The 23,371-nt window shown below is 41.2% G+C and overlaps 1 protein-coding gene across 1 annotated transcript; it reads left to right on the top strand.

Moving 5' to 3' along the window:
• The first annotated feature begins 759 nt into the window (after positions 1-759).
• Positions 760-3,840, top strand: LOC133451213 (phosphatidylethanolamine-binding protein 1-like). Its single transcript, XM_061730180.1, has 4 exons — positions 760-1,000; positions 1,590-1,699; positions 2,575-2,675; positions 3,461-3,840. Exons 1-4 carry the CDS (start codon positions 866-868, stop codon positions 3,682-3,684), a joined length of 570 nt encoding a protein of 189 aa, XP_061586164.1. The 5' UTR covers positions 760-865; the 3' UTR covers positions 3,685-3,840.
• The last annotated feature ends 19,531 nt before the right edge of the window (positions 3,841-23,371 follow it).

The following is a 23,371-nucleotide window of genomic DNA, read 5'->3' as shown; positions in this document are numbered from 1 at the left end:
TCCCTCCTCCCTCCCGTCTCTCCTCAGAGCTGCTAAATGCTGATTTATGGTTCCGCGTTGGTCACACCAACGCAGAGCCTACAGCGTAGGGTACGCGGCGTTGGTGTGATGCGGAACCATAAATCAGGCTTAAAAGTAAACACAACATGCGCGCACGTACCCGTGCATGACAGGCAGACACACACGGGGAGAAGAGACTATTTCTTTAATTTTTTTTTTTTTAAACTTTATCCTTATGAACGCAATTGTTATATAGTCCAACTTTCCTTATTTTATTCAGAACACTTTTTTTTTCCTCTTCGGCGCGGGCCCCCTGACTGACGCTGAGCTTCACACACAGAGGGACACGGTCAGCGCTATTATATTATAAGTCTGATATGTGATGACATTATTAAGAGTATGACATGAATCTGGCTTCATTTCACCACCTCACAGCCTGCGTCGCCAGTTCCCCATATCTAAAACAGTTCCTACGGGAGGGTCAGGGTTGGCGTAAAGATACGCAGATTTTTCGGTTAGTTTTTTCTTTTTAGATCCCAACCTTTGCGTAGAAGGTGGCTTGCGCATCTTTCAAGCCCTGTTTTGTGCGCAAGCAAGCTTTATAAATGATGCCCCAGGACTGTCTAGGTAAGAGCACTGGGTGATATAAAAAAAAAGAAAAGAAAATGAGTCTGTGGGGGGCGGAGTCAAACGTTGAACTCCGCCCACATTGAGGTGTGCGGGTCAGCAGTCAGGGATACATGGGGTAAAGGCGCACCCTCGATGTTAGTTCTCATTTATCCCGGTGGTACGCAGCACAGCACATCTGTCGTTTCCCTCTGCGTGGTTGTAACAGTCAGCGTCTGCAAACGGAATAAAGCCTAAAATGCCCGTCGATTTGAGCCAGTGGTCCGGCGCCCTCGCCCTGCAGGAGGTGGATGAAAAGCCTGCCAAGCCCCTGAGCATTAAATACACTTCTACAGAAATTGACAAGCTCGGGAAAGTGCTCACCCCAACACAGGTCAGTCAAAGCGAACGACGTTGCATCTTATTTCAGCTCAAGAAATGAATGCACTTGTTTATCCAGACAAACATTGCCACTTCAAAGCCGAAAAAGCTTGTAAATGTTTGGCAACATTGTGTTATATAATCAAGGGCGCACACAAGCCGATACTCGAAGGCTAGGACACACCTGAATCTAATCCCTGGTTGTCATCAACATGTCATGACACAGCCTTGTCTATCAGGGTTGTGTTGAGTTAGGGAAACACCTAAAACGTGCAGTAGACTGGCCCTTGAGTACCAGCTTGTGTGCACCCCTGTATATAGTGACTCCTGCAGGTCTGCAGCGGCTGCAGCGCGCCCCCGCCTGGCCGGTGCCCGCAACTACACTGGTTAGGCGCACGCGTTGGTGTTTTTTAGATGTAACCCATGATAAAATAAAGGTTTTTTTTTTTTACTTTTTTCAATCCACCAGAGTGCCTGCCTTTTTTCTTTTGAGTTCACTGTTGCACCCATTGCCACAGCACCGGTGGTTGTGGGGACACCAGCAGCTCCTGTTATTCTGTTTTTTAACTACACTGGTTCATTTGAACTTTGTCCACATGCAGGTTCAGAATCGACCCACTGCTGTCGAGTGGGAGGGCTGTGACGCAAATAAACTGTACACTTTGGCCCTGACCGACCCCGACAACCCCAGCAGGAAAGATCCCAAGTTCAGGTGAGGGAAGCAGGATCTGGAGATGAAATACAGGACAGGACTTTAGGCAAGGCAAGTTTATCTATATAGCACAATTCATCACAAGGTCATTCAAAGTGCTTTACATCAACATTAAAAGCAGCAAGACACAATGAAACAATACATAACAAATAAAAGGATCAGAAAAGAGATAAAATAATAAAAAGCACAAGTTGTTAGGCAGTAAGGGCAGTAGAGTCCAGCAGGTAAGTATTTAATTAAACAGTAATGTTTTTATCCTGATTTAAAGGATCTACAGTTGGAGCAGACCTCAGGTCTACAGGAAGTTTGTTCCACCGGTGAGGAGCAGAATAACTGAACACTGCCTCACCTTGCTTGGTTCTGGTTCTGGAACCACAACAAACCAGATCCAGATGAAGCTCAGGGGTCTGGGAGCTTCATAGGAACTAACAGATCCAGATGAACCTCAGGGGTCTGGGAGCTTCATAGGAACTAACAGATCCAGATGAAGCTCAGGGGTCTGGGAGCTTCATAGGAACTAACAGATCCAGATGAATCTCAGGGGTCTGGGAGCTTCATAGGAACTAACAGATCCAGATGAAGCTCAGGGGTCTGGGAGCTTCATAGGAACTAACAGATCCAGCATGGATTCTGGTCCAAGACCATTCAGGTCTTTGTAGACCAGCAGTAGGATTTTAAACTCTATACTTTGACTCACTGGAAGCCAGTGTAGTGATTTCATGACCGGTGTAATGTGGTCCAGTTTCCTGGTGTTTGTAAGGACTCTGACATTAGGATGATGCTTCTATTTGACTCATTATGTCTCGTTCAAAAACACATGAAATACTGCTGACCAAATAATAGTTTCCCCTTCTTTGTTTCTTCTTTTATTTAAGAGAGTGGCACCACTTTCTGGTGGTGAACATGAAGGGCAACGACGTGTCCTCCGGCTGTGTCATGTCCGACTACCTCGGCTCCGGCCCAATCAAGGGCACAGGTAAGAGTGACTCACCATCACACGACTAAGACAGTACTGGATCCACAAAACTATTTCTATTATCAACCTGCACTCGTATATTTACGCTTGCTTCTGGAAAAGGGCAGTGACGCCCCTACATTTAATGAATTAGATAAGTTAGAAAAGGGGTCGGCAACCCGCGGCTCTAGAGCCGCATGCGGCTCTTTAGCGCCGCCCTAGTGGCTCCTGGAGCTTTTTCAAAAATGATTGACGTTTTTTTTCATTTTTTTTCTTCATTTTTTTCTCTTTTTTCTTTTTCTTTTTTCTTTCTTTTTCTATTTTTTTCCTTTTTCTCTCTTTTTTCTTCATTTTTTTTCTTCATTTTTTCCTTCTTTTTTTCTCTTTTTTTTCTTCCTTTTTCCTTTCCTTTTTAATCTCGACATTTTGACTTTTATCTCAAAATTTTGACTTTTTTCTCGACATTTCGACATTTTTCTCGACATTTCGAATTTTTTCTTGACATTTCGCCTTTCGCCATTGGCCTTCATTCTAAGGCTTATACATACAAGACTTTTCATTTTTTGCGGTTCCAGACATATTTGTTTTTTGTGTTTTTGGTCCAATATGGCTCTTTCAACATTTTGGGTTGCCCACCCCTGAGTTAGAAGATCAGACAGGAATCATTGTTCCAGCTCTAATCAAAAGTCTGATCTACTTTTAGTCATTTTTGCCAAATTTCAGTGGCTTGTAAAATAATGTGACAGGTTTTCAGCAGCAGTGTTGTTGCTGCGGAGCAACATTTAAACTGTACTGTCTGTCCGAAGGTGTCCACAGGTACGTGTGGCTGGTGTACGAGCAGCCGGCCAGCCTGTCCTGCTCCGAGCCCGTCCTCCCCAACAACTCCGGCAACGGGGTTGGTCGCGGCAACTTCAAGATCCAGGCCTTCAGGAAGAAGTACAACCTGGGAGCCCCGGTGGCGGGAACCTGCTACCAGGCAGAGTGGGACGACTACGTCCCCAAGCTGTACGAGCAGCTGGCCGGAAAATGAGAAAAGTCTTGGCTCTAAACAGTTGGACACCAGATACAGCTATCTGGTGCCGGTAAAAAAAAGTACCATCTACCATTTCCTTTCCTTGCTGATTTAAAAACCCAAGAACATCCTCTCACTGAAGCCGCCTGAACTTCACTGCAATAAACTGGGAACAAAACAAAAATCACATGGTTTGTTTTCTTTCTCCAGAACATGTTGTTATTAGGGCCCTATTGTATCTGTAGGAATTTTTATTGTCGTTATTCACTTTCTTTTTCTTTCTTTCTTTCTTTCTTTCTTTCTTTCTTTCTTTCTTTCTTTCTTTCTTTCTTTCTTTCTTTCTTTCTTTCTTTCTTTCTTTCTTTCTTTCTTTCTTTCTTTCTTTCTTTCTTTCTTTCTTTCTTTCTTTCTTTCTTTCTTTCTTTCTTTCTTTCTTTCTTCCTTCCTTCCTTCCTTCCTTCCTTCCTTCCTTCCTTCCTTCCGACGAAAGGAGGTCCTTTTTTCCCCCTAAACGTGCCCCAAAAGTCACCAAATTTTGCACGCAAGCCAGGCCTGGTAAAAAATTTTGATATTTCATGGTTTGCATTAATGGGTGTGGCAAAATGGCTCAACAGCGCCCCCTAGAAAACTTTGTGCCTCAAGCCCCACAATACGGTTTGACGTACATGCACGAAAATCGGTACACATCTGTATCATGTCGCAACTTAAAGAAAAGTCTCTTGGAGCCATGGCCGAAACCGAACAGGAAGTCGGCCATTTTCAAATAATCATGTAATTTTGGCGCAATTTATGCCATTTCTTCGGCCGTTAATACGGCCCGAACCGTAACGTGCCCCCAGGTGTGTTTTACATCACAATGTGCGTCTCCATCCTGCGACTACACGCATTACTTTTCTCTTTCAAAAGCGTTACCGTGGCAACACTAGACGCCAAAAAGCGCGCCCACCCTTCATCTGATTGGTCCATATTTGATAGTTCCTACTTTCTGGCATAACTTTTGAATGGTTTGACATAAAGAGTCGTGGGTGGTGTCATCAGACATGGTTTTGAGTCCTTGAACATAATTGGTGCAAATTAGCCCCGCCCCTTCATCTGATTGGTCGATATCTGATAGTTCCTATTTTCTGCCATAACTTTTGAATGGTTTGGGTGGTTTCATCCGCTAAATGTCCAGTTCTGAAGAATCTACATCAAGTCATACAAGCTTCCACTGCAGCCTGAACGTGCACAAGGGTGGAGGACCGTTCATCACTGCTTGCAGCTTTAATATTAAGTTGTTGTTTTTTTTATAAAGGTGAAACATTTAGAAGGTATTTGCTCCATTGTGATCTAAATCATCAAAGATGATGATGGAGTACATCAGCAGAGGAATCATCGTGTTCTCTTCAGATGTCTGCAGGGTTCCTGCAGACATCCTGTGCTTCCTTTGGTTCAATTTCAGACGTGGACTTTGTGTTGAGACTAAACGATTAACTTGGTTGTAGTTTAACAGCCGTATCTTAATAAAACAGATTATTGCACAAGCTGCTGTTTATTTAAAACAGCATCTTTAATCAGCCATACTCATTTCCTCACATGCGCTGTAATCATGACGCTCTGAGATATTTAATTATTAATAAATATCCCAAAGAAATCAAAAGTATGTGGAAAAATAAATAAATAAATAAGAAAAATAATAAAAGAGGTGGTGTCGTTTAAAAAGGAAAAACACTTTTTGCTGACATTTTTCTAAGATTGCATTTTATTCCAAGGAATTTATTCCCTAGAAGTTTTCTGAAACAAATATGCAAGTAATCATGTTATTTTTCACTTTAAATTGGCTTTTGCTTTTTCATAAATTATCTGTGGAAAAAAAAAACCTAAAATGTTTATTTTTCCATTAAAATTTTTATTATTTCTGGTAAAAAAAAGTCCCATTAAATTGACCAAAGCTTCAAATGTAATTAAAATTATGTCATTCAATAATTAGATACTTAATCTTTTCTGTTGTAATCTTAGTTTTATTTAAAAATATTTTAAGCCTAGTGGTTACAGAGGAGGGCTGGAGTCTGGAGGACCCAGGTTCAAGCCCCCTGGATTGCAACCAAAAGTCAACCACCTTGGGCCCCTGAGCAAGGCCCTTAACCCTTACTGCTCCCCGGGCGCCGTGCCCTTTGCATGGCGACCACTGCTACTAGTTCAACTAGAAAATGGGTCAAATGCAGAGAAAAAGAATTTCCCCATTGTGGGACTCTAAGGGAAATTAAAAAAAAAAAAATGTTAAATTTTTGTCCCCTTTTAGGTAAAAAATGGAATCTACATATTTTACAGACGTGGAAGATGAAGATCATTTTATTTACTTTTCTCCCCCCCATAGGCTTTGTTCTGCAATGTTGTTGTGCTGCTTTGTGTTTGAATGTTTTATGTGAAAATCCAATAAAAATATTAAATAATAATTTCCCGAGTCATGAAAGCTGCTTTTACATAAAGAAACCACGAGTACCTGGTTAGGAACCTGTAGAGAAGAGAAGGCAACGATTGGCTTATTTTCCTTTGTTCTTCAGAGGTTGGTGCTGAGGCTGCAGGGAAACTCTTCTATGTTTGTGCAGTTTTCATGTTGCAGACGTGTGTTCTGGTGGATGTGTGAGTGAAGGTGAAAGTCTGGTCCACCCGCCCTCTGGAAGATCTAAAACTTTACGAGGACCTGAGATATTTAATTGACACTTTTATTTTGTTGCCATTGATGAATATATAGACATTAAGACAGTGAATGCTCGGATGCTAGATTACTTTTTCTCACTCTTTCTGTTTCCCACAGGTTTGGTTGATGTGCACAGAGGATATTGCTAGAGGATATTGTAATAAAGCCAACTTTTACACCAGATACGCCTCTTTTTCTCTAATTGTTCCCGTTTGGAGAAGTCAGAGTGGGTCAAACACTACACTGATGAGCAGGACGTGGCGTCAGGCACTTTTCACAGTATTCTAATCAAATATATGCTCATATTCTCTGTAAGTGTGTAAAAGGAGCTTGTGTTCCACTGTAAGAAATGTAAGACATTTCGTAGCCCCACCTTTGTTCTGCTGTCCTAATGCTGGAATACAGTCTCTGTTAAATAAGATTGTTCTTCCATAATGCCAAACATATTTTTCTGTGATTTAAGAGCCTTCATACATTGTCTTTTAATTATTTTACTTGTTCTCACAGACAGACACTTGCTGTTATTGTCACATTCATCATTTAAATACATCAGACTGTATTTGTGTCTGATTCCTCCCCAGCAGATGCAGCATAAAACACACTGACCACAGACTGATATATCTGCAGCATCGTACCCAGTACTCAAGTTGTAAAATAAAATCAGGGGGGGATGGTGGATTTTATCATATGGGGACAGATAATTTGTGCTGATTACAAATAATATAATATATTACAAATAATAACACTGACAAAACACCTGCAGAAATACTGCAGGAATGACATAGCAGCAGTTAAATGCAGCCTTTTGTAAGCTTTAAATATCCACTGGGCTTACATCAAATACATCAAAACACAACAATAAAAAACACTTTTCTGAACTTATCAATATGACTCTGTCCTACACAGGATAAGTAACATGGATCACTGCAAAAACTCACAATTTTAACAAGAATATTTGTCTTATTTCTAGTTAAAATGTCTCATTTTAGTAAAAAAAATCTCATTACACTTAAAACAAGACTCATCACTGGAAAAAACAACAATTTTCACCTGTTTCAAATAGATTTTCACTTAAAATAAGTAGAAAAATCTGCCAGTGGAACAAGATTTTTTTGCTTGTAATGAGAAGATAAATCTTGTCCCACTGGCAGATTTTCCTACTTATTTCAATTTACTTGAAACAGGTGAAAATGGTCAAATAAGTTATTTTTCTGGTGATGACTCTAAATGTTGAAATAGCAGTAAAACCACATTCATTGATGAAATGACATAAGGGATGGAAAGGAGGGGTGGCAGTTACAGGAGGGATGATTTGGACCGTTTTTATTTCAGGGGGGATGATTTGGACCGTTTTTATTTCAGGGGGGATGATTTGGACCGTTTTTATTTCTGGGGGGATGATTTGGACTGTTTTTATTTCAGGGGGGATGATTTGGACCGTTTTTATTTCAGGGGGGATGATTTGGACCGTTTTTATTTCAGGGGGGATGATTTGGACCGTTTTTATTTCAGGGGGGATGATTTGGACCGTTTTTATTTCAGGGGGGATGATTTGGACCGTTTTTATTTCAGGGGGGATGATTTGGACCGTTTTTATTTCAGGGGGGATGATTTGGACCGTTTTTATTTCAGGGGGGATGATTTGGACCGTTTTTATTTCAGGGGGGATGATTTGGACCGTTTTTATTTCAGGGGGGATGATTTGGACCGTTTTTATTTCAGGGGGGATGATTTGGACTGTTTTTATTTCAGGGGGGGTGATTTGGACCGTTTTTATTTCAGGGGGGATGATTTGGACCGTTTTTATTTCAGGGGGGATGATTAGGACTGTTTTTATTTCAGGGGGGATGATTAGGACTGTTTTTATTTCAGGGGGGATGATTTGGACTGTTTTTATTTCAGGGGGGATGATTAGGACTGTTTTTATTTCAGGGGGGATGCCATCCCCTTTCATCCCCGCTCAACTCCAGTACTGATCGTACTACAGATGTCAATAGATCTAGATCATAAAATATTTAACTGAAAACCATCATTTATCATTGTCCAATGTAAGGAAGTATTAATAAATCGCTTACATTAATCTCATGTAGCTACACAAGAGAAGCATTACCAGATTACAGTTCAGTTGCTAATTTATCTGCAATACGTTTTCCCTCCCCCCAAAATACACAGAAAAGCTTGTCAAATTACGCTTTTAGTTTTCATCCAGCCATTCAATACACGTAACTGACATTGATGTATTCACAGTGATTCATTATCAGCTGTATATGTAGGCCTACCTGTGTAGGGATTATTGTAATATTTACCTCCCTGCTGTCTGTCCCATACACTAACATGACAGCTCTTTGTTCTGGAACATTCGGGGCTTCATGAACCACGTGACCGCTCTGGCGGAGAGAACTAAAGTTGTTGCCACTCTGTTTTATCCACTGCTCTGATTTATACTACTGATATTTACTCAAAAGTGTGCCGAACTTCACTATACTTTTTAGTAAATACTTTTTATTATAGCATTTCGGACGCACCGTTTGTTTACATGTTTTATGGGCGTGGCTTAACCACCGCTCCCATTGCGATCATTCTGTTAAACGTCAAAGAATGATGACGCGTGATGACGTCATCGCAGGCTTTAAATACTGTGGTTTTCTGATTAGAATCTCATTCTCTTGAGAAACACCTTGACACAGGATCATCTCTGCGAGAAACAGTGTTGAACACAATTATTTCGAGTGAAAACGCCGATCTGCGACTGAGAAAACTAGTCTGAATATTAGATTGCACTAACAAATATTAACTTACATACATACAACATACATACTTATAGCGTATTCATTAATCATTACAGAAATGCCTCACAGAAGACTCAGATCAAAACAGGGACTTAAGGGCTCTCTCAACACCGATCAGTCCTCCATCCCTGATGATCTCTCTCAAAGTGAGAGAAAGAAAACTGATTTGCTGAAAGAAAAAAAAGAAAAAATGGACATGGACGACAAAAGAAAATACTTGGAATCCAATCGGCAACATCTGGAACTAGAAAAGACTGAGATGGAAATGGAGGAAAAGCACGGTAAAATGAAGACAAAGAAAAAGAGGTTTCGGCAGGAGGTAAAGACCATAGAGGAAGAAAATCAAATAAAAGAGGGCTGGAAACAATTGGAAATTGAACAAAGAAATGCCTGTGACATTAAAATCAAACTGGAAGAAGAGCGTGAAGAGCTTGAAGGAAAGATAAAGAAGCTGCAGCAGCAGTCCATTGATTTGGAGGAAAAGAACACGTTACTTGATGAAACAAAAAGAAATATTGAACAAATTAAATGGGAGAATGAGCAGGAAAAAACTGATTTGATGGAACAGAAGAAAAGATTGGTCATTGAGAAAGAAGAACTTGTCAAAGCAAAGAAAGCTCATCAGAGAGAAATAGAAATGCAAACAGAACAGAAACTCATTGAGATAAATATTAAATTGGAGGAAGGTCTTCAAGAAATCCAGACAGAGAAGACGAAGATGCTGCAGCAGATGTTACATTTAGAGAAGGAAATTAAACAATTTGAAGAACAGAAGAAAACCTTGGAGATGGATAAATCTATAGCAGATCAATCCAAGTTAGAAGTGGAGGAAACCCGGCATGAATTAAAATTAGAAAAGGATCATCTGCAGCAGCAGGTAAGAAAATTGGAGGATGACAGGAAAGAGTTGGAAGAGGAGAGGAAGAAACTGCAGCTGCAGAAAACTGAAATCAGTGAGACAAATATTAAATTGGAGGAAGGTCTTCAAGAAATCCAGACAGAAAAGACAAAGATGCTGCAGCAGATGTTAGATTTAGAAAAGGAAATAAAACAATTTGAAGAACAGAAGCAAACCTTGGAAACAGATAAATCTATAACAGATCAATCCAAGGTTAAAATGAAAATTGGTAAAGAATTAAAATTAGAAAAGAAAGGTCTGCAACAAAAGGGGAAAAAACTGGAGGATGACAGAAAACAGTTGGAAGAGGAGAGGAAGGAACTGCAGCTGCAGAAAACTGAAATCAGTGAGACAAAGATTAAATTGGAGGAAGGTCTTCAAGAAATCCAGACAGAGAAGACAAAGATGCTGCAGCAGATGTTAAATTTAGAAAAGGAAATGAAACAATTTGAAGAACAGAAGAAAACCTTGGAAACAGATAAATCTATAACAGATCAATCCAAGGTTAAAATGAAGAAACTGGATAAAAAATTAAAATTAAAAAACAAAGGTCTGCAACAAAAGGAGAAAAAATTGGAGGATGACAGAAAACAGTTGGAAGAAGAGAAGAAAACCTTTGAGAAGGATAAATCCATAACAGATCAATCCAAGGTAGAAATGTACTACACCAAGCGTGAATTAAAATTAGAAAAGGATCATCTGCAGCAGCTGGTTAAACATTTGGAGGATGACAGGAAACAATTGAAAGAAGAGAGGGAAGAACTGCAGCTGCAGAAAACTGAAATCAGTGAGACAAAGATTAAATTGGAGGAAGGTCTTCAAGAAATTGAGACAGAGAAGACAAATTTGCTGCAGCAGATGATAGATTTTGCTATGAATTTATCAAATTGTTAAAAGTATGATTGTAGCGGAGCCTTGGTACCAAGAATACAGGTGCTCAATTTTTATTTCTTGCCGGTGGCAACGTAAAAACTGACGGGAAAACACAGAAAAAAAGAAAAAACGGAGGATTAATGTATATTTACAAACATATTCTACAATCAAGCGTCAAATACTAAAACTCCATGATTTCATCCATAAACCCATATATATAGAAATATAAAATGATACATTTATTACATCTCAGTCAGTAACCACTATTAAAATTCTGAATTTATGACTATTAAACACAACACAACAGCACAAGCAGCATCATTTAACAAACAAAACAGAGCATCTCAAGATTTAAAATAATACTAATTGAATACCTCGTTCACTACCAAGAGAACTTGTTTGGAAAATGTCAGAGTGATCGATGCCTTCAGGAAACCATCCCGACAATTAATCAAACTTGAAATAAACAACATCAACCCAAATTAAAGCTGCAAGCAGCGATGAACGGGCCCTCGCACTCATGAACCCCCGACCCCCCCGGGTTCCCCCCACATTCTTAGGTCAATAATACTAGAAGTGCCTTTGCTGTTCACATAAAACTCAACTTATCATCATAAGCATATCAGAAATGACACCACCCACGACTCTCTATGTCAAACCATTCAGAAGTTATGGCAGAAAGTAGGAACTATCAAATATGGACCAATCAGATGAAGGGGGGGGCGCTTTTTGGCGTCTAGCGTCGCCACGGTAACGCTTTTGACTGAGAAAAGTAATGTGCGTCATTGCAGGATGGAGACGCACATTTTGATGTATAACACACCTGGGTGCACGTTACGGTTCGGGCGAAGAAATGGCCGAAGTAATGGATAGGAAAAAAAAAAAAAAAACAAGAAAAATTCCTACAGATACAATAGGGTAGGGGTCCCCAAGCTACGGCCCGCGGGCCAGATCCGGTTCTGAGGTGGGAATCTGTCATGAAGGTGGTTGTGTCCTGCATAAACTTCATCCGAGCAAATGGACTTAAAGGAGCATGAGGCTCCTTTTAAGAAATGAGACTCTCTAGCGCCACCCTTCACCACGACGGCCGTCGGGGGTACTGCAGCCAACAGTGAAGCCGGCACGGGAGAACGGGGAGAACGCGCATGCAGCGTCATGTGACGTCACATCCGCAGGACAGCGCGGGAAATTCCGGTCACAATTGCACCACTTTTTGCAGCACACAGCCTGTTGCCTGCCAGGCAACGGAGAGATACACTAGAGGGCTCATTCTTTTGGGTTTGGAACGCTTCATCTGACATTATTACTAGAAAACTTAAAACGTATACAAATGTTTTTCATAAATCCTGCCTCAATCCTGCCTCATGCTCCTTTAAACACCGGCAGTTCCAAGCCTTTCTCTCCGAGCTAGAATCAGCCCACGGAGGCGAGCTTTACCACACTGAAGTCCACTGGTTAAGCCGGGGCAGAGTTTTAAAGCGTTTTTACGACCCGCTACCAGAAATCAACGCCTTTCTCCTGACACAGGGAAAAAGTGTGTTCCCAACCGAGCAGTGCAAGGACGCACTGGAAACACTGAGGGCGGAGTTCGGTTCCATGAGCTTCATGTCCACGCTAAAGAAATCTGCATATTCCAGAACCCTTTTGCTGCCGACGTTAGAGACACCCTGCCTTCTCTTCAGTTTGAACTGGCGGAGTTGCAGAGCTGTGATTTACTGAAAGATGAATTCAGGCCCAACAGTCTCATGGAGTACTACGCTGCCCTCCCAAGAGACACCTACCCCAACATAAGAAAGAACGCAACGAAGATCACATATATCTGTGAGCAAACTATTCTGTATCATTATTATTATTATTATTATTATTATTATTATTATTATTATTATTATTATTATTATTATTATTATTATTTAGTTACCTCTTGATAACTCATTTCTAATCTGTGCATATAAAGCCAGCTCACCTAGATAAGACTACTTTACCTGTTTGTTGGTTATTTACTTTTATTCTGTATTATTATTATTATTATTATTATTTACTTACCTGTTGATAAGATAGATAAGACTACTTTACCTGTTTGTTGGTTATTTACTTTTATTCTGTAGTATTATTATTATTATTATTATTATTATTATTATTATTATTATTATTATTATTTACTTACCTGTTGATAAGATAGATAAGACTACTTTACCTGTTTGTTTGTTATTTACTTTTATTCTGTATTATTATTATTTCACTACCTGTAAAGACAACACATTTACCGTTTGTTAACTCAACTGTTCCTGTTACACAATCCCATCACCTCATTCTTACCTGAATATTACCATCAGTTTCTGTTGTTATGTTTTATAAAATAAATGGAGTATCTGTGGTACTTCAAATAAACTCATGTGAAGACATTTTATTACCTTTTTTGCATCAACAGGTGGTGCCAAAGTCAAATGAAGGGCAGCTGCAACAAATGATCATTATAATCTCCACAATAACACTGGTTGTCCCCCTGGCCCAGATCATGTCCTGTTATAGACGAACCTCCGCCCCCATCACACAAAGAAAGTTGATGTGGCCCCCACTGGAAAAAGTTTGGGGACCCCTGGTCTAATATCACCTTTTTCAACACATTTTAGACAAGTTTAGACTAGTAGGTCATAGTTTGAGGATATACTTTGTAATTAATTACACAAAGAGCCTGTTAACTGTTTGTTAGCATGTTAGTTAGCGTGGTAGTTAATTATTATTAATTTCCCCCAATAGTATTTTTTTTCAACCCATTAATCTCATCCACCATAACCTTGAAAAGTTCCTGCATCTCTTTTTCTCCTTCTCCACGTTTAGTGAGTGACTGATGGTTAAGACCAAACTACTTGTATAAATGTTGTTTGTTGGCGCCTGCAATGCAATGACGTATTTTAAGAAGTTCTTAAGTAGGAAAAATAAGAAATTCGTAATAAATTACAGTTCTTAAGACGGTTCTTAAGAAAATATTGAGGAATTTCACTTAAGAATTTTCTTATTAACTTCTTAATTTTAGATCTTAAGACATTTCTTAAGATCGTTCTTAAAGAGCATATTGCAGGTTAGAATTTTTTCAAAAATGACACCTGACCTTATGTGAAAATTACTATGTGAGAAGTTAATGTAGGATTTAATATGTTTTACAAGACATAAGGGCACGTATTCAGAGGAAAAAGTGGCTGATTTTAGCCAAGCTCCTAGAAACGCTTTTTTTTTCGAACACCTCGTCATATGACGCAGCGGGAGGGAGACGTCTCCACAGCTGCCCCATCTGACTGCCCAGACCCCGTACACACGTAGCCGGGTATCTGCAAAACCCAAGATATTTTCCTACGTTTGGACCTGTCATCCACATGAAAACGCAAATAAACGAATGTTTAAAAAAGACTCCGGGCAAAGTGAAGATTTTTGAAAACTCGTTTATGTAGATGCGTGTAGACAGAGACAGAGAGCAGTTCTGCGTTTTCCAACGTCACATTATGCTTCAAAACAACAACAAATCTGTTCTGAGTCTGACGTCTAACGTGCGACCCAGAACTACAGATGATCCACCATCTTTCCTCCAAGCTATTTATTAAATAAATGGTCTCTGCTCTTGACACCGTTACACCGACGCGGAGCCCTACGCCGTAGGGTACGCGGCGACGCGCAGCAGGGCTGCAGCAGGGCTGCAGCAGGGCTGCGTCGATAACGCGGCAGCTCCGTGGTGGGACACGGGGGGACTCGGACTCGTTACCCGAGAAGGAGACGCCGGAAGACCAGATGATCTACAGGTTTGGAATGCTTATGAATGTGGTCGAAAATGCAGATCTTCGTTTATGTGTGGAAGGTTTTTTTTTTTTTAACAACGATGTAATGTGGATACTCATTTTTTATAAACGAAGGGGGGGAAATACAGGGAAATATTCGGTTTTAAAAATACCCGGCTATTTCGGATGCATTTAATCAGAAAAAAGAGAAGATAATAAGCCTGTTTTCTGTTTAGAAAGTACAAACGTAGACAGATTACAAGTACTCACCCATTTTTAAGGAGTTTCGGAGTTTCTTTCAGGAGCACGGGCGGGTGCTGCAGTGGATAAAGGCGGATTTATGGTTCCGCGTAAAATCGACGGCGTAGCCTACGGTGTAGGGTACGCGGCGCACTCAGCGTTCTGTGCGTCGCCACGTAACCTATGCCGTAGGGTCTGCGTTGGTGCAACGCGGACCCATAAATCAGCCTTTTAAAAAGCGAGTTTCAGCTGTCAATCAAAAGAACGTGGGGGGCCTAACGGGTTTCATAATTATAAGGCTGTGGCCCGTCATATTGGTGTGAATACACATTCACAACCTCTTCAGTGTCACAACTAACATTAAGATCCATTATTTTTCCTATTGTTGAATTCACCGCGCTCCCTGGTGCTACTTCACTTCCGGTTCAACTTTTTCAGATGCGGAAGTAAAATACTCTCACAAAAACAACTCCGGAGGTCACTGTAGTATATATTTATGCGTATTTCAATGAAAATTCAGTCCCTACATTATTTTCCTACACATTGATTCACAGGGGTCTCCAACCTGCAATGTGCTCTTTAAGAACATATTGGTGAATCCGGCCCCTGATTTGCTGCTTGTCAGTGTGACTGAAAATGTCCTGACTGTTTAGACTGCATTTTCACCAGTAGATGGCGTTTTCACCTGTTGGGCTTTCTCACAATCCTCAATACTACCATCGTGACTAGAGTGTATAAGATTTCAAATCGATAATATTCAATGGATGTCTATTTCAAAATAAAAATTATAACAGACATATGAAAACTGTTATAACAGACTGTTTTCTATGGAGCTAGAACAGTCTCATAATTCACAAATGCACAGGACAAGTTTTACAAATGCACAGACCGATTTGCAAATACACACACCGTTTCACACGTGCACAGGACAAGTTTTACAAATGCACAGACCGATTTGCAAATACACACACCGTTTCACACGTTGCACAGGACAATTCACACGTGCGTAGGACAAGATATACAAATGTATTTTTGATGCACACACAAATATAACCTGATTTACAAATGTTTTTTTGTCTGTGAGCTGCGCTGGATTTGTGTGTGAGTTTTGAGACTCCCTTGACGTGACTAGATCCACAAATGTGTTTTTTTTAACACGGAAGGATCTGCAACCAATCAGATTAAAGGGGCGGATACACCTGCTGTTTGAACTACGTTAGCGCTGTTCACTTAGAAAAGTGATTAATATTTCGAGTTGGTGGAATAAAGATAAATAAACACCAACAGGAGATAAAAGATAAATAGACAGGATGGAGAGGAGATCACTGTTCTTATTTTCTTGTGATTTCGGTAAAGAAAACAGCGCGATCTGGTTTGTCGGGCTGATCAACCAGAGCCGCCAGGAGAGCTCTAGTCCTGCCGATGCAGCATCTGATGAGAAACAGCAGAGATATTTCTGTATTTGAACTACAGGTGTCTTTCAGGAGAACGAGCCTGTTGACGGGGGTGAATATTGCTGCAGGTCGTTCTGGCTCTGGCTGCGAGCGGCGCTGGTCCCGGTCAGACCAGCTGACCAGTGACCAGACGTGGAGGTCGGAAACAAGCAGCTGTTATCCTCACATTTATGATGTGACATCGCCACCACACAGAGACAAACATGTGTCAAAACAGCGGTGGCAGATCAACACATTCCCGGTGCAGAGTCATGCATGGGAAGATGCAGCCGTGATGATGCTGGTCGGGGTTTAGTCCACCGATCATCAAACATCTGAGCTGGATACAGAGGTTCTTCGGTTATCAGTCGACTGATACCGACTTTGCTCCAGATATTTCGGTAAATTAATCTCCTGACATGCGCGTGCTGCTCCACCTGCCGCTGCAGCTCGTCCCCGTCAGACAGACGCAGCAGCTCTCTGCTGCGGTCCGTTTGGTTCTGAATCAGCGGAACAATCAAGTAACACGTAGTCAAACCAAACGGAGCAAATATATAAAAATATCCGCTGTTTCTCATCATCAGATGCTGCATCGGCAGGACTAGAGCTCTCCCGACGGCTCTGGTTGAACAGCCCGACAAACCATCTCCGATCGCGCTGTTTTCTTTACCGAGATCACAAGAAAATAAGAACAGTGATCTCCTCTCCATCCTGTTTATTTATCTTTTATCTCCTGTTGGTGTTTATTTATCTTTACTCCACCAACTCGAAATATTAATCACTTTTCTAAGTGAACAGCGCTAACGCAGTTCAAACAGCAGGTGTATCCGCCCCTTTAATCTGATTGGTTGCAGATCCTTCCGTGTTAAAAAAAACCTATTTGTTTGATCTAGTCACGTCAGGGGAGTCTCAAAACTCACACACAAATCCAGCGCAACTCACAGACAAAAAAACATTTGTAAATCAGGTTATATTTGTGTGTGCATCAAAAATACATTTGTATATCTTGTCCTACGCACGTGTGAATTGTTCTGTGCAACGTGTGAAACGGTGTGTGTATTTGCAAATCGGTCTGTGCATTTGTAAAACTTGTCCTGTGCATTCGTGAATTATGAGACTGTTCTAGCTCCATAGTTTTCCTCCTGACTTCCTACTTATTTCATCGTAGGGGAGACATTTCTATGAAATTTCAGTCGTCCATTAAACGTGAATAAACTTCAATATATTTGCTACTTTAGGTTGGTCCGCAAAGGTTTTGATGAATTCATACGTCCGACGTTGACAAATGGTCTCATGATGTTGGGTAATTCTCCTCTGAAGACCACCAGATTGTCTTGCGATTTGCTGATTCGAATATCTGTGATCCAATCACAGACAAGATTTCATTAGCGCTCAATTATCACGCAAAAATTCAAATTTACAGATTGTATAAATCAGTGATTCTTAACCATAGGGCCGCGGCCCAAGTGTGGGCCGCGAGCGCCATCTAGTGGGCCGCGAAAAACAATTCAGTTTTGTACGTGTGGGCCGCGGGGGCCGCGGGACTGCATAGCAACTCCCGACCAAATGAGGAGAAGAAGACCCTCAGCTAGCTGTACGTGTAATAGTAAGAGAAACGGTGTGTCTTTACAGAGAAAATCCTTCATTTTGCACAGAGTAGGTTTAGATCCGCTAGGATCAGGGATCGATTACTTGAGCGAGCGCGGCGTGATCATTTATCCCGACGCGTCCCCGCGGCCGGGGAGGTCGGTGCCGCTCGGGCGGCTCCGTCGTTACTGCTGAAGGATTGTACATGTAGATGTGTGGGCTGGACTGTTGTTCGGGCTCGCAAAAGCATCGGAAAGTGACACGGCTGCAGCGGCCAGAGAGCTGCGAGAGTCTGATCAGGCTCGGATGAAATCCGACACGCGCAGTCCTGACAACTTATTAATGTAAATAAAGCTTGACTCTTACAGAGATGAGAAGCTAAATAAAACTAAATATCGTTCAAGGCTCATCAATGAGCACCTTCTCATGAGAACCTGACATCATCCAGCCCAGATTTAAAGTCCTGGCAGGAGAAATTAGAGCTCAGTTCTCTCACTGAACGACAGAAAGTGGGCAAATTGCTGCGTTCCATTTACCTCGGAAGCCGGAACTAGGAATGACGTTACAGCCGAGTTATCAGCGTTCCAGTTACAAAGTAGGTAAACAAGTTTGTAGTTCGCATATACCACATGAATAATGTAAATTACACTATAGCAGCATATATATGCCGAACAATACTTGTATAGGCCTACGCAGGGGCGTCGCCAGGTGTAATCCCTTATGGGTTCTGAGCCCAAAGGGGCCCCTGCATAGCGGAAGCCTAAACTGCGTGCGCGCGCAAAGCGCGCGCGCAAAATTTTTGGGATCTTACGGGTCGGATTGGTTAACTTTGCATGACTTTAAGTCGTTTAGAAACCGATTGACAGCCACAAGCAGCTTCAATGATAATAACAAAAAAGACCATTCCAGATCAGCAGATGAATGCATAGCACAGGATAATAATAACTGCAGGGTGGTGAATAGTGCAACAGGGCAAAGCTCTGTGTATTCCCCTATTCAATTTTAGACAATATAAGGAGTAAAAACTGAATGAGAAACGAGAAAGCCAAAGAAAGTGTCATGACAACAATTATAATTATTATCCTCCTCATTTTATTGCTGCATTCAGCAAAATACCAATGACCTCCAGGTTCCAACTCACTGCATCATATAGGGCTAAACAAACCTCCATCTCAGACTGGTATTTTATACAAAATGGCAAAATAAATAAATACAATAAATAAGAAAAAACACATGACTGACCAACATAGCAGCATATAAATAAAATTGACATACTCAATAAAATTACAATAAAACAACTTAAGGTGCCATTACAATGGCTTTTTCTATCTTTTCGTTTCTGTGCTCCTGATTTCTTCTGTTTTGTTTTAGCCTCCGCCAGTGATGGAGCGTGGGTTTCAGCACAGAGGGGGCGGAGCATTCTCAATGGGCCCTTATGATAATTATTTTACTATTCAACAACTTAAAGATAACGGACACCTCATCATACCCAGCAAACAACACAAATGCTCACGTTTACTGAGCCAAGCAAGCCTAGGTGCCTCAGAAAGCCACAAACCAGTTCACACACACACACACACACACACACACACGCAGCCTGACAGCCGTCAATCTGAGCGCATCGCTGTCCACCGCGGTTCGCTGTCCTTGGTGCTGAGTGACGGTGACTCACAGGCTCTGAACCAAACTTTAATACAACTTGTAAGCGCCATGTATAGCTTATAATTTACTTTATAGTTAACTCTTTTATTGCATGATATGCCTTGTTGTTCACAGAGAAGGAATATATTTCAGTTTAAGTTTTGAGAGTTATTATTTTATAGTTTAGTGATTAAGACCTAAATTTCACTACTAATATTTGTTTTGCCTTAATGGTTTCGGTAGTTTGGGCCTGTGGGGCTTCCGTAGCAGCTGATGGTTTGTTTTGATGCTTATGTCAGTTAAAAAGAATAAACGAGTGACGGTGGAGCAACACAGCGTTTTACCGTTCTGTTGACGGTTCTGTTGCCGTACTCAACGCGTAAAAAATCTCCTGTCGTCATTACCATTCATGAAGTGAGTAAGATGTTTGGTCTAAAGAAAAAGAGTCTAAAGTCTAAAGATAGTCACTACATTAAGTAAAACGCTACTCCGGGAACAAGACATCTGCGTTGCCATGACGACAAAACAAACTGACAGTCAAAGAACGGCATCTCACTCACCTTCTCGTAAAACCGAGACAACAAAGATGTTTGGTCTGAAGAAGATGACATCCATTTAAGAAAGTTGTGCTTTGTGTCATAGACCATTTCAAATTGTTGAGCTAGAAGGAAGAAGCAGAGTAAAGATGTCGGACGAGGATGACAGTTACGAGGCTATCGCAGAGAGGCGCAGTACCGCAGTTAGTCACAAGAGGGCGCCAAAACCCACAGAAAAAGCGCTAGAAGAGCAAACAAGCCGGCAAATAAGTGCAAGAAGGTCAAAACTCTCACAGGTGACTTCAAAAACGAACAAGATCACTGCACTAATGAAAGATAATGAGAGTCCAGATGTTGTGAATGAACATTTAAATGAATGCACAAAACTACTACAAGAGTTTATTCACGCAAACGCAAATGTTCTTTTGCTGTTGCCCAAAGATGAACATGAAGCAGATCAAAGATTCTGGTTTGATCCAAAAAGACAAGAAATCAGCAGATTTATGACAGAAGTCGAAGAATGGGTAGCTGATACAAGGCAAAATCAGCATACAGACATGAATAACTACAACAGTGTAAATGTGACTAATATTCCATCATCCAAGAAATCTAGTCACAAAAGCAAAGCAAGCAGCCGCTCATCAACGTCGTCAAGAGCCTCATCTGTAATGTCTGCACGACAAAAGGAACAAGCAGAACGTGCCGCCTTACTCGCACGTGCAGCATCTCTGAAACAGAAACAGGAGTTGGAAATGGAAGAGTGCAAGTTAAAGGCAAGGATGGATCAGCTCAAGATTGAAACAGACATTGCTGTATCTACAGCCAAATTAAAGGTTTTCGAAGACTACGAGAATGAGAGCTGTAACAATGATGTCACTGTTCTTTCTGTGGCAAGTTCGGCAGATCAACGGCCACCAAATGGCAGGCAAGAGCCTGAAGTAAGTCATGATCTCACTGAAAGGTCAAACATAAATCATCAAGCGAAACAAGAGGATTGCATACAACAAAAGGCTGACAGATGTAATCCAGTAAACTTGTGTGAAGTGATGCTGAAACAAAATGACATCACTGAGATGTTAGTTAAGCAACAAAGACTGTCACACTTACCTCAGAGAGATGTGCCAGTTTTCAGTGGCGATCCACTTGACTTTAAGTCATTCTTAAGAGCCTTTGATCATACCATTCATGACAAGACTGATAGTGAGAGTGACAGGTTATATTACCTTGAACAGTTTACCAGAGGTGAACCGAGAGACTTAATCCGAAGTTGCCAACACATGAGTCCATCTCAAGGCTACAGTGAGGCAAGGAAATTGCTGACTTATCACTATGGTAACAAACTTAAAATCGCAAATGCCTACATGAACAGAGCCTTCAGCTGGCCACAAATTAAGCCAGAAGATGCTAAGGGTCTTCATAGTTTTTCCTTGTTTCTCACTGGCTGCGATAATGCAATGCAAGATGTCGACCAGCTCCAAGAAATGGAGCATCCCACTAATCTCAGAATGATTGTTTCCAAGTTACCATACAAGATGAGAGAGAGGTGGAGAGTGACCGCCTTTGACATCCAAGAAACCACAGGAAGGAGAGCAAGATTTTCAGATCTGGTCAGATTCATAAACAGACAAGCTAAAATAGCCACAGATCCTGTTTTCGGTGACATAAAAGATGTTGAAGATAAAGGAAAACTTCATCCAAACGTGAAAATGAACAGAGAACCCAGGCCGAAAGGGAGTGCATTTGCCACAAGTGCAGCACCAGCAGCCACAAGTGGAAAGTCACCTGAAAAGGGTAAACACTCCTCTCATTACACAATCGATGCCTACCAGCAGCCATGTGTCTACTGTGAAAAACAACATATGTTGTCAGAATGTCACAAAATCAGAAAACAGCCTTATGATGAAAGGATAAAGTTTCTTAAAGGAAAAGGTCTGTGTTTCTCATGCCTGACACAAGGCCATATGAGCAAAGACTGTAAAAAAAGAGCTTCATGTGAATATTGCTCAAAAAGACACCCAAGCCTGCTTCATTTCACAAAGGAAGAAGGTAATGAAACAGATGAGATTAGTCAGAAAAGCAGCACTGAAAGTACTACGTCCAGTAAGCCGGTACACACCTGTGGAGCAACCGGGGCCGGAAAAGACAATAGAGTCCTGTCTATAGTGCCTGTGTGTGTCAAGCTAACGAAAAGTTCTAAGACAATAGAAACATATGCATTCATGGATAATGGAAGCCAGTCTACGTTCTGCTCGGAGAAGCTGATGAGACAGCTGAACATTGAAGGCAAGAAGACTCAAATCCTGCTTCGCACGATGGGGCAGGAAAAGGTGGAGCCAAGCTACTATCTCACAGGATTAGAGGTTTGTGGCTTGAAAGAGAACATTTACATTGACTTGCCTGGGATTTACACACACAAAGACATTCCAGTGTCAAAAGACAACATTCCAGTGCAGAAAGACTTGGAAAGCTGGCCACACCTCCACGGAATCGAACTGCCACACATAGACGCAGACATTGGTCTTTTAATAGGATGTGATGTTCACAAGGCCATGGAACCGTGGGAGGTTATCCACAGTGAAGATGACGGTCCATATGCAGTTCGCACAGTTCTCGGTTGGGTCATCAACGGACCTCTCAGGCGAAACTGTTGCACATCTGACAGTGAACTCAGTGTTTCTGTTAACCGTATCTCTATTGCTAGTGTGGAAAACATGCTGGTGCAGCAGTTTAATCACGATTTTCCAGAGAAAGCCAGTGACGAGAAACAGGAAATGTCAAGAGAAGACATACAATTCATGAACAGTGTTAATAAGACTGTTAAAAGGGTCGATGGACACTACAGTATAGGTCTTCCCCTGAGAAACAAATCTGTCAAAATGCCTAACAACTACAATATGGCTGCACAGAGAGCAGAAAACCTGAAAAAGAGACTTGTGAAGAATGAGGAGTTTCACAGAGAATACACAAGCCACATGTCTGACCTGCTCAGTAAAGGATATGCAGTCAAAGTGTCAAATGAGAATGCTGTGTCTGAAGATAAGAGAGTGTGGTACATACCTCACCACGGGGTGTACCACCCCCAAAAAGGGAAGCTTCGTGTAGTTTTCGATGCTGCAGCTTCATACCAGGGACAGTCATTAAATGGAGAACTTTTGCAAGGTCCGGATCTAACAAATACACTCATCGGAGTGTTGACTCGGTTCAGACATGACTACATTGCATTGATGTCAGACATAGAAGCTATGTACCACCAAGTTAGAG

Source organism: Cololabis saira, chromosome 9 (genome assembly GCF_033807715.1).
Source record: "Cololabis saira isolate AMF1-May2022 chromosome 9, fColSai1.1, whole genome shotgun sequence".
Classification (NCBI taxonomy): Eukaryota; Metazoa; Chordata; class Actinopteri; order Beloniformes; family Belonidae; genus Cololabis; species Cololabis saira.
The sequence above is the reverse complement of the archived record's forward strand: the minus strand, read 5'-3'. Positions and strand labels throughout refer to the sequence as shown.

Bases quoted from the DNA above. Each gene is read 5' to 3' on its own strand.
- LOC133451213 (XM_061730180.1), top strand. From the start codon at position 866: ATGCCCGTCGATTTGAGCCAGTGGTCCGGCGCCCTCGCCCTGCAGGAG. The intron at 1,001-1,589 runs GTCAGTCAAAGC...GTCCACATGCAG, and splicing joins AAGTGCTCACCCCAACACAG to GTTCAGAATCGACCCACTGC. The intron at 1,700-2,574 runs GTGAGGGAAGCA...CTTTTATTTAAG, and splicing joins AGGAAAGATCCCAAGTTCAG to AGAGTGGCACCACTTTCTGG.